Genomic DNA, 12,895 nt, shown 5'->3' on the forward strand with positions numbered 1-12,895 from the left:
ACAGATATTTTGAGGATTCTATTACATTGGGTTCTTTGGTAAACAGTAATTCTAGTCTTGCTTGTGTGTCCTCACCTCGGACTCTTGTCTCTTCTTTGACCCATTGCATCATCACATTGTTCATTGTTATATTTAATAATAGAGTGCCCCACGAATCTTCACTGCCTCCTGAGTCCCATTCCTCCCAGTTCACCTCTTTATAATTGAAGTCACCCATTAAAATTGTATTGTTGCTTTTCTCAGTCATTTTCTGTAAATAACTAGCCATGTCTGAAAACATTTCCTGGTATTCATCATCACTCATGCTCATGTCTTAGGGGGAATATACACTACCACCATATCTCTCTTGCTATTCTCTCCAGTTTCTTATTTCATATTTATCAATTCGGCCCTGCCTTCTCCCATTTCCACGGTATCTACATTAATGTTGTTCTTCACTGCTGTCATCACTCCTCCTCCCATTTTTTCTTTTCTGTCTCTTCTACACAGTTTGTATTTACCATCTCCCATATGAACATCAATATCTTTTCTTAACTTGGTCTCTACAAAGCACATAACATGAGGTTCATGTACCCTCAAAAAATCATTGATTTCTAGTCTTGCCGATATCAAACCATCAACTTTAGTGTATGCCACCTTCGAATTATTTTTGATGGTTTTTATACCCTCTTTCCTCCCTCTCTCCGTCAGTACCACTTCCTTAATATCTGATCCATGACCCTCCAATAAAACACTGTCTTCTCTTCCTCCGTTCTCTTTTCGTTTTTTATCAGTGCTTCCTTAACTAACTCCTTTATTTTAGCTCATTCTTCCTCATTTGCATCTCTCCTTATCCAAACATTTTTTAACCTTTCCTTGTCTGATAATTTCCATGCTCTAATGATAATTATGTTTACTGTTGCCTGGGACTTAAACTTTACCTTCAATGGCCTTGCCCCTCCTTCCTCTTACTTTCCTAACCTAAACACCTCTTCAGTCTCTTCTTGAGCTTCATTGTTTTCCTCCATGACTACTGATATTATTTCTTTACCTTACTCAGTTCTTCTCTTTCTCTTTCTGATCTTATTGTCATACGTTTTTCTTTAACTCCTGAAATTATTACACATTTGTTCTTCTCTGCTACATCCCTGACTAAAGATTCTCTACTTCTCAGTACCTTATCCAATTCCCCCTCCACCTTTTCCTTGCTTTGTAGTTCCATAATCTCTTTCATATTTACATTTCCTTCTTCCTGAAGGTTCTTCCACCCCTTATGGTCTCCATGATTTCATTAATGTGCTCGTCTTTTATTCTTGATTTGGATTCATACTCATCTAGTTTGCTTTTCATCCTGTCCCTTTCTTCTTCCAACCTCTTATTCTCCCTCTTAAGCTGTTTTATTTCATTACAGGCAGATTCATTGCTCACTTTTAATTCTGTAACTTCTCTTTCTTGTTCGTCACTGCGTGTACAAACTTTTTCCAGTTTATTCTGTAGAATTTTTATCTTTTTCCTGCTTTATGGTCTCTTCCTGTAACTCACTAATTACTGCCCATACCTTTTTTATCGCCTGGACATTGCTCTCTGCTGTTTTCGCTACTCCTGTTACTCTTGTTTGGTTCAATTTAACACTTCCATTTCCCACATCTTCTTACAGAGAAGCCCTCAAACTCTCTCTTGCCAGTTGTAAACAAAGCACCGTCATTTCCGCCATGATTCAACCATAGGGAGACTGTCAATTTCCACTCTATCTTGTTCTTTTCATGACCGAAACCGCATTTTTTTTTTTTTTTAACTACTGTCCGATGGGACCATCACTCACGCACTCATTAACATAATCACAAATAGGCTAGTCTCCATTTGGTCACTGATTCAGTGATTATTTCCCCATGATCCAGGAAGAGCTCTGTCTCTGTCGGCAACCTGTGTGTGTGTGTGTGTGTGTGTGCGCATGCTTACCTACTTGTTCTTATCAAATTGTATCTTTACAGGAATGAGTCAGGCTTGTACTGCCCTGTGTATTAAACCATTTTTATCATACATATCCTTAAATTTATGAATAGTTTTGGCACACACTATTTCATTTGGTAGTGCATTCCACTGATCAATTGCCCTATTTGGAAAATGGAATTTCCTTACATCTTTATGAATATATATATACTGTATATATATATATATATATATATACATATATATATATATATATACAGTATATATATACGCAATAAGACCTCACTATAACAGACTAATTGGGGCCCAAGCCATTCCAAAAAAAGCGAAATTCCAGTAAAAGCGACATGTGGACTTTCCCCTCCTAATTCAGACTTTTTCTGATATATCAGACATCAGTCTAGATTGCACCTATGGTTTATAAATTGTTTTCACCACAATTGCAGTACTGTACATTAATCAAATGGTATAATATATATAATAATACTGTACTCTGCACTGATAAACATGTCTTTATTTACTTTATTGTCGTGAACATAGCTGAAGTGGTCAGGCAGTCTGGACTGCTTCTGGCTTTATTAGACATGTTCCCATGAATAGGAATTTAGTCCAGTAGAGCCTAGAGTCCGATAAAAGCGAATTCCAGTCTATTGAAGTCGGTTATATCAAGGTTTTATTATATATATATATATATATATATATGTGTGTTTGTGTGTGTGTGTATACAGTATATATATATATATATATATATATATATATATGTGTGTGTGTGTGTGTGTGTGTGTGCGTGTGTGTATACAGTATATATATATATGTATACAGTATATATATATATATATATATATATATATATATATATATATATATATATATATATATATATATATATATATATATATATATATATATATATATATATATATATATATATATATATATATATATATATATATATATATATATATACAGGGTGTCTCGGGAGTTAAATCAAAAACTTTGGGATATGATAGAGGAGTGAATTCTAAGGAAAAAATATTATATGAACATGTGTCCAAATCTCAACCGTTTCGGAGCTACAATTTATGATGTCCTTATGGGTGAATTATATGGAGACTATTTTCGCCCATAAGGTCATCAGTAATTGTAGCTCTGTAACGGTTGAGATTTGGACACATGTTCATATAACATTTTTTGCTTAGAATTCCCTCATCTGTCATTTCTCAAAGTTTTTGACTTACCTCCAGGGTCACCCTGTATATATATATGCACATATATATATATATATATATATATATATATATATATATATATATATATATATATATATATATATATATATATATATATATATATATATATATATATATATATCGTTTCATTTTTGTTTTTGTTTTTGGAGGCTCCAACATGCATGCATCAACCTTGGTCACCTAATGGCGGCTGTCCACGCTGCACGATCTATTGCAGCCTCCCTGTTCAGTCCCCTGACCCTGAGGTCACACTTAATGACCTCATCCCATGTCTTCCTCAGTCTACCCTTCACAACCCCACCCCCAATATTAACACTTCTCACCTTCAGCACCCAGTTATCATCCCCCATTCTCTCCACAAGCCCAACCCACCTCAATCTACCTCTCCTCATCACAACACCAATATGCTCCAGTCCCATCCTACCTCTCAACTCTTCCATTGTAAACCCAGCCCCCCCAGGCCTTGCTCGAAGGGAGGCATTGCACATCCACCTAATCATTGTCATTTCTGTACGTCTGAGTCTTCAAATATCATTCTCCTTTACTGCCCAGGCCTCACTACCATACAGCATTACACTCCTAACACATGCTGCATACAAAGACCCCTTATCACATAGGGAGAGCCCTCTCAGTGTCGGGAGAAGCAACAGCTCCCTGAACTTCTTCCAACCACTTCTCACCCTAGCCACAGAGCTAGCTCCAGCCCCACATCCAGCACACAACATGTCTTCCAAATAACAAAACTCTTCCACACAATCAAGAGACTCACCAGCAAGTTCAATCCTTTCACACCTGACAAGCTCCACCTGCTCTCCCTGAGACTTAGCACACACAAAATCAGCATTATCTTGCGGTCTACCTCTGATATCACTTCATCTCTTGTGCATCCATTTATCACAAACACTGCACAAGATGGAATAACTTCCCATGCCCTTGTGGCATACTGCACATGGCCACTTTCCCTCATCTTTGACAGTACTGCCACCAACCCTAGATGTCATCACTTTTGTTTTATCTGCATTTACCCTTAAGCTCATGTGTCCCATACCATCTCTCCACTTTCTAAATCTTTCCTCCGCCTCCTTTTCTTTCTCTTCAGTCAACACCAAATCATCAGTGTACAACATCTCCCACGGGAGTCCGTTTCTGAAGTCACGTGAGAGGGCTTGAAGTACCATGATAAACAACATGGGACTCAAAACTGACTCCTGATGCACACCAGCGTTCATGGAAAACTCGTCAATCAAATCCCCATTCACTCTTACCTGGGTGCGAGCACCCACATACATAGCCATAACCACCTTAACCAGCCACTCCTCCAAGCCAAGCTTTCTCATTGCCTACTTCACCACCTCTCTAGGGACTCTGTCAAATGCCTTTTCCAAATCAGCAAAAACAAAATACAGATCCCTTTTCTTCCCAGTATATTTTTCCTGAAGCTGTCGAACAATGAATATGGCATCAGTGGTCCCCCTGTCTGGCATAAACCCAAACTGCATCTCATCAATATTCACTTTTTCTCAAATCACATCTTTTAGAACCCTCTCCATTACCTTCATTATCTGATCTAAAATCTTTATGCATCTATAATTTCCTCTTTCCAGGGCATCACCCTTCCCTTTATACACATTTACAGTTACACTCTTCATCCAGTCATATATCTATCTATCTACAGTATCTATCTATCTATCTATCTATATATGTATATATATATATACAGTATATAACTCATCTTAAATGTCGAGACCAACTGCCTAGCCCCGGGCTCCTACGCTCCTCATGAGGCAATATAGGATTGGATGATGGATGGATATATATATATATATATATACTGTATATGTATACATATACAGTATATATCTTGTCTCGTCTCGTCTCATCAGCCGTTTGAGTGTCCACTGCAGGACCAGCCTATCCCAACCGAAGCAGGGACGATACAGCCAATGTATCTCTACCAAGTGGATTAGGCTGTCTGGTAGAGATTGTACATAGGGTGAGAAGTGCTTGTAAGTGTATTGTAGTGTTGGCGTGGCTTTGGATGTGTGTGCAGTCTGTGAACCAAGTGTAATCGGCCCGTGCAAGCCGACTGGGTGCAAGCATACTTTATAGTATGCGACACCGGTTCAACCACAGCACCCCTGATGTCCAGCAGTACATGACTAGAAGAACGCTCCCAACGTTTATAACCCTGGTGGGGCGCGAACTCTCATTCTTTAGTGTACGAAAACGCACACTTTACATATATTTATATTTATAGTAATCCCTGTACTACCTGGACACCCACTTTGCGGACACCCCACTTACTGGACATTGTGGGCCTGGACCTTCAGAACCCAAAAATGTCCAAAAAAAAAAGAAAAAAATCCCTCCAAATCTGATTTTTTTCCATCCCATAATATGAAATTGCCACGCGGCGCCAAACAGCTGTTTACATCAGGGCCCATTCACCCCTTCCTTCCTCCCCCCTCCCCTTTCCCCTGTCAGGGTTGCCATTTGGTATTTTTCATTACGAAGTGTGGACCAATTTTGTAATGAAACATTCGTTTGGTAATGAATCAGAATAATTCATTACCAAATGGATTTTTCACATATACAAATATGATGATTCACAGGATGGAGATGGTGGAGTGTTTGCTGTCTCTGATTAATGTGCTAGCCAACATAGCATGAAAATAATCAACATGCTGTTAATTATATGGAGTGAGATTAAATGTATTTCCACTTGTATATATAATTAGTGAAGAATAAATGCTAGTTTTACGAATTTGGTAATGAAAAGCTAAATTTGGTAATGAAAATTGAGGAGTTGGGTAATGTGACTGTTGCGATCTGGCAACTCTGTTTCCCTGTCATCAACACTTCAACAGTTACTGCCTAACTTCAATCGCGAGTGGATGCTTATCGCAGTGGATGCCACACGTGCTCATTTTTTGTGAATAAACAGTGAATAAACTCCAATACCTCGCCAGTAGACCACATAGGAATTTACAGTGTTGTGCTGCATTATGAAATTAGAATTCAGAGTGCAAAGATTAAGTACAGAGTGCAAACTGGTGGTTGAAACTGGCGTGGCCCAATTAAGAACAAAATGTGCAATGTTAAATGATTATAACTTGCAGTGCAAAGGATTAAGTGCAGCACAACACTGGATTACTGTACGTGCTTGAAGAGCATTTTCGCCACTGCCAGAGCCTTAGAGGAGGCAGGTTACCCTTTGCAACTAACGGCCATGGACGTGTTGTAAGTACCCTGTATGCTGCTAAATATTTTCCATACTCACTTCTAATTCCTCATTCTCTGGCTCCTTTTCATTTATTTCATGCTTCCTGTCCCTCATGTGTAAATAGGGTCTTAAATCAGTGCTGTGCATGTCTGGTAGGGAGTTATGTAGGTGGTGTTCTGAGTTAGGCTGGGTTAGGGTCCATAAATACCAGTCCAAGAGGCAGAGGCCCCTTATCTGGACAAACCCACTTTCCGGACATGCCTTTTGCTGTATTACGTCAGATAATGGGATGATTACTGTATGTACAGTATATTGATCTCTCTGTCATCCTGTCTCTCTATCTGTCTGTGTATGTATGTATTTATCTATCTATCTTTATTTATCTATCTATCTATCTATCTATCTATATTTACAGTATATATATATGTGTGTGTGTACTGTATATATATATATATATATATATATATATATCCATTCATCCATCCATCCATCATCCAATCCGACACTGCCCCATGAGGAGCATAGGAGCCCGGGGCTAGGCAGTTGGTCCCGACATTTAAGATGAGAGTGACCAGCCTCACTCATCCCTGAGTGGTATTACATGAGCAATCAACCCCAACCATCCCTTGGATATAAACCTTTACCTGGCTCAATCCGATTGGAGCACAGTAATTACCCACTAAAACCACCAGGCGCCAAAATCTGGTTATATGGTTACCACCCTGCGTAGTAAATGCTTTCCTGGTGTACAGGAAACTATTTGGCTTGTCACTTAGTGTAGAGTCACCCACAGGCTGAAGGAAGAGGAAAGAATGAAGGAAAGAAAGACAGAAGAGGGAGTGTAAAGTCACCCACAGGCAGAAGGACAAGGAAAGAATGAAGGAAAGAAAGAGAGAAGAGAAAGGAAGGAATGAAGGATGGAGAGGAAAGGGCAGACACCCGAGAGCAGCACTAAATCGAGTGAGTGGATGGTGAGCACCCCCACCTACCAAATATATATATATATATATATATATTATGTATATATACGGTATATATACTATATATATATATATATATATATATATATATATATATATTTATATATACTGTATATATACTATATATATATATATATATATATATATATATATATATATACAGTAAGACCTCACTATAATGGACTAATTGGGGCCCAAACCATTCCGAAAAATGCAATATTCCAATAAAAGCGACATCTGGACTTCCCCCCGTTAAACCGGACTTTTTCCGATATATCAGACGTTAGTCCAGATCGCATGAACAGTTTTTAAACTGTTTTGACTACCATTGTGGTACTATACTGTGTTATAATTTCAATACAATAACCAAATGGTAAAAAGACATTTTAGACGTGATAAGAGGAGGCTATATGATGAAAAGGCGACAGAGACAGAAATTAAATTAAGTAAAAATGACGGTCAGAGCACAAGAGCAGCGTATCAGGCTATAAAGGAGTTAACTGGTACTGAAAGGAGAATGAAGGAAATACCTGTACGAGATAGAAATGGTAATTTGATGACTAAAGATTTGGATATACAGTAAAAGGTAAAAGGAAGGTGGAAAGAGCACCTTGAATCTGTTCTAAATAGACCAATCCCAGCTGAAGAGGACATTTTGCCAGCCGAGAGAGATTTGCAGATAGAAACAGGAGATATAACTTTGGAAGAGGTAGAAAAATCTATAAAGGAGTTAAAGAATTTTAAGACCCCATGAGAGGATGGAATATTCCCTGAAATGCTTAAGGTGGAAAATGACGAGTTGATGAATGCGCTTTTGAAACATTTTAATGTGGCTTGGGATAATGGTGGAATTCCAGAAGAGTGGAAAAATGGAGTGATTATAAAAATACCAAAAAAGGGAGATTTAAGTGTGTGTGGCAATTGGAGGGGGATAACTTTGACACTTGTAGTTGCAAAAGTCTTTTCCAAAATCTTATTGAACAAAATAGAGCCAGTAATTGATAAAATTTTAAGAGAAGAACAAGCGGGATTTAGAAAGGGTTGAGGTTGTAATGATCAGATTTTTATTGTAAGGCATCTAATGCAACAAGCTAATGAGATGAAAATGCCACTTAGTATGTGTTTTGTGGATATTGAAAAGGCGTTTGATAGTGTTGCACATGGAGCTGTGTTGAAAATTATGAGATTCTATGGTATACCAGAAAAGTTTGTAAATATTATCAGAAGCCTGCGTGAAGGTACTTTTTGTAAGGTAATGGTGGGTGGTTCTTTGAGTGATCCATTTCAAGTTAGGCCAGGAGTGATTCAAGGAGGAGTTCTTTCGCCATTGCTGTTTGTTTTGGTTATGGGTTATGTTATAAAAAAGGTTGTAAGGAGAACAGGTGCAGGAATTAACTGGAAAGAAAATAAGAAGCTGATGGATTTGGACCATCCTGATCATATTGTACTGATTTGCAGAAGTATTTACAAGATGCAGAGGGTGCTTGATTGTCTGGTGAAGGAAAGAGAAAAAGTGGGATTGGTAATAAATTGTGGAAAGACTGAAATTATTAATATGAACGTGGAGAACCAAATCGATTGTGTAATTGGGAATAATGTGAAGAATGTAGAAAACTTTAAATATCTGGGAACGATTGTATCATCTAATGGCTCATTAAACAATGAAATTGAGGAGAGGATTAGACAGGCTTGGCGTGCTGTTGGAATGTTGAAATCTGTTTGGAATAATAATATGCTTTCGGTACATACTAAAGTGAAAATTTACCAGTCCATGGTTAGACCAATTTTAATTTATGGGCATGAGTCATGGTACAGTACAATTGCAACAGATCAGAAAGTATTAGGATTTGAGAATAAAATACTGAGAAGGATTCTTGGGGTAAAGTGGTTAGACAGAGTTACAAATGCAAGAGTAAGGGATATTACGAGAGTGGAACCAGTTAATGAATATGTGAGACTGTCTCGCTGGAAGTGGCTGGGGCACATATACAGAAAAGAAGGTAGTTTAATACAGGATGTGCCAGAGTCGACTGCTAGAGGAAGAAGAGGTAGAGGTAGGCCGAGGGAAACCTGGTTGAGGACAATGAAAAAAAAAAGCAGGAGAGGAGTGTTGGTGGGACCTGAAGGAGATGGCAAGAGACAAATATTGATGGAGAGAGTTCATTGAGGTCCTATGCATCCCGTGGGGTGCCACAGGAAATGGTTGATTGATTGATTGATTTGATAATATATATAATAATACTGTACTGTACACTGATAAACAAGTTTTTTATTTACGTTATTGTGGTGAACATAGCTGAAGTGGTCAGGCAGTCCGGACTGGTTCTGGCTTTATCGGACTTTTTCCGATCTATAGGAATTTAGTCCGGTAGCTCCTCGAGTCCGATAAAAGCGAATTCCGGATTATTGAAGTCCATGATATTGAGGTTTTACTGTATTATACATATAAAACACGCAGGAGAGCACTAACATGGCATGTCCAGAAATAAGCTATTAAGAGAGAGGTGTAGAGGGGTTAAGGAGCTTCCTTATTCAGCGAGACTGTGACCCTCACTATCCTTCCCATTCTTCCCATCTTAGAACCATATTCTAAGCCTCACTGTTTTTCATACTTTTTGCTACCAATTTCCTCATGCTCTACTTATTTTTGTTGGCATTTTTTCCCCATGCTGTCAACAAGACTGTTTACTTCCATTACAGATCCAACTTCTCTTTGGTCATGCTTCTGCATCCTCTCCTCTTTCAGCTGATAATCCCACTCTCATTCTCCGTCCCACCCTTTCAGTCTCTCAGGGTAATTCCTTTCAGTACAGTATAGTACCTGTAATTTCTCTTACCACTTCTTAGTCAGGTTAGTCTTCACAGTTTTGTCCAGTACTGTGTTCATTCTCTTTCTCCATTCTCTCTGGTGCTTAGTTTTAATCTCTCATTTCCTCTTACTCCTTTCACTCTGCCCTACTCTTACTACCTCTGGATGCCTGGGCCCAGCAGGACAATATTTACTCTCTGAATATTTGACTTTTGCCTGGGGCCTGAGAGTAATGAAAAGTAAATAAGCTGTAGCGTCAGTATTTTTGTCCCCATCCACTCTGGGTTACTTAAGAAAGATTGAGCAGCTAGATTAGTTTTTCTTTGTGACCAATTTAGATCTAAAAAATAACATAGAGGATACTTATATAACACCTGCAGACTTAATGATAGGTGAACAGCTTTATATTAAGGAACAAGACTAGGGCTACACAGTACAGCACTGTACAACATTCATAAATTATCCAAGGCAGTTTAAGAATGACAGTTATATATTTTATTCTGACAGGTATTATAGTCTATGGTAGGACTGTTTTTTGAAAATCACAGTTAGCTGTTGTATTGATTATTTAATCATTAATGTAGGGATGTTGTGCGAATGATTTGTACAGTAATGACTTCTGTAGTTTGAATTTTTTGTACCATATGTTTACAATTAATGTTGCAGTATAATGATGTACTGCAATAATTACAGGTTCAGTATTCAGTATTCAATAGCATCATTTTTTTTTTTTTTCCTTTACAGATTTATAAAGATTTTGTCATACTGTATCCATTGTGAATTATGTGCTGTTTTGTTGTCCTTAACTTCTTCCTGTTCTGTACATTGAAAATCTCTACATAGGGTTATTACACATCATCAGCTGTTGTTTCATGCATACTCTTAATTACATTCATCAAAAGGTGTGTTGGTTATGCTGTATGGTAGTATATGATTTATTATTAGGGGAAAAATAGTATTAGAATATCACACACCCTATTGTGATAGTAAAATGTAGAAGGTGAAACACAGTTTTTCTTTTTCTCTTTTCATTATTATTTTCTTGCCTTACCAGTTACTTTTATGCAAGATTTTGTCTCTTGTCTTATGTGTGGTGAACACCCCTTTAAAACTCCTTGTATCTTACCCATATTGCATCATAATTGCATTGCAAATGTGGGCACAGGTTTGCTGTAAAGTACCATATTTCTGGACTGTTCATCTAAGTTAATGTTACTGAATTTAATATACTTTATGCTGTACAGATTGAGCTATGTTATTAGCAGATTTGGGGGACACATATCTTTTCATTTCAAAACACCTATTACCTTTAAATTAAAATTTCATTTGTAATTTTCTCCAGTGCCTTATAATTTCTCATACTGTATTTGCAAACAAGCAGTTGCTACTATAAAGTGAAATACAGTACATAAATAATACAGGTATAGTACTGAATTTTTATAACTGTTAACTTTCAGCTATGTAATGTACAGCTATAACCTTATTAGCAAGAAAACTTCCTTAATTGCTGGTTGCCTTTCTTTTATGTATGCAGAGTTCTGTGATCATTTATTTTATCTTAAACCTAGAAATCTTTTAGATGAACTATTAAAATACTATCTGTCTATCTGTCTCTTACCAGATGCCTTAATCCCATAAGGGGTGGCCACAAGCAAATTGCCTCCATGTCGCCCTGTCCCCCACCATTACGTTGTCCTGCTCCCAGCTCACACTTCCCTCTCTCATATACCTCTCCACTCCGTTCCTTCATTTCATCCTTGGCCTTCCCCTCCCTCTCTCCTCCTCCACCTCACTCACATACACTCTCCTCATCAGCCTCTCACTCTCCATCCTCTCTACATGGCCAAACTAATAAACAGATAAAATACTGCATGCCCATTATCCTCAGTTTGACTCCCTACATCATCTAAAAGTTATTGTGATTACTTTGGTGTCCCAACCAACAAATACTGTAGTATACACTTTTGCAGTGTGAGTTCCCCAACATTTTGTACCTCTTTTTGTTCATACAGTCCTGTACTTTATCTACACCCCCAAAGTGATCACAGTCTTCAAACTGGACACTTTATTGTAAATACTGTCCCTCACTTTAACCAGTCTTGAACCCACTTGAACCAAGACACTTACGTTCACTGATATTTCTGTAGTACATCAGTATCTGAAACAGCCCATTTTCCTAAAACTCTTGATTCCCCATCCATCACTTCTGATGCCATCAGGAGCCTCAGTTGACATTATCTGCCACATCTCACTGGTCACTCTCCATCTTCAGTTTAGTCAGATTATTCGCAGATGTATCTCTGCTAAGCAAGAAAACAGCTCCACTTTATTTTGATGCTTACAGATCCCCTGCCACCTTTCACCTTAATGATATCCCAAGCTGATCATGAATATCCCCTCAGATCTGCGGCTCTCCCCTGAGTTGTACAACCAGCTACGTGTGCTGCAGAAGAAGGCTAAGGAGCTACGGACCGATGTGAGGAACCTGCGAAAGACATCACAGGCTAATGCCCTCACAATGAAGGACCTCCTCAGGGAAACTATGGCCAAAATCACGTGAGTTGGAGGGTATGAAGTGAGTGAGAAGGTAGTTTGGTTAAAGCATTGAATCAGGTACAGGCAAACCTTGATATCCGATGCAACGATAACCGACTACTCGCTACACCGTACAGAAGAAACTGGGGAACGATTTCACATTCAGGAT

The 12,895-nt window shown here is 38.2% G+C and overlaps 1 protein-coding gene across 1 annotated transcript in view; it reads left to right on the forward strand.

Moving 5' to 3' along the window:
• LOC145405060 (coiled-coil domain-containing protein AGAP005037) overlaps positions 1-12,895 on the forward strand; it is a 1,039,366-nt gene that overhangs the window by 685,692 nt on the left and 340,779 nt on the right. Inside the window, 1 exon segment of the mRNA XM_080276560.1 lies at positions 12,594-12,747. Coding sequence (XP_080132686.1) covers positions 12,594-12,747 — 154 coding nt within the window.

Source organism: Coenobita brevimanus, chromosome 65 (assembly GCF_032717465.1).
Source record: "Coenobita brevimanus isolate Jiangsu-jjx chromosome 65, ASM3271746v2, whole genome shotgun sequence".
NCBI lineage: Eukaryota > Metazoa > Arthropoda > Malacostraca > Decapoda > Coenobitidae > Coenobita > Coenobita brevimanus.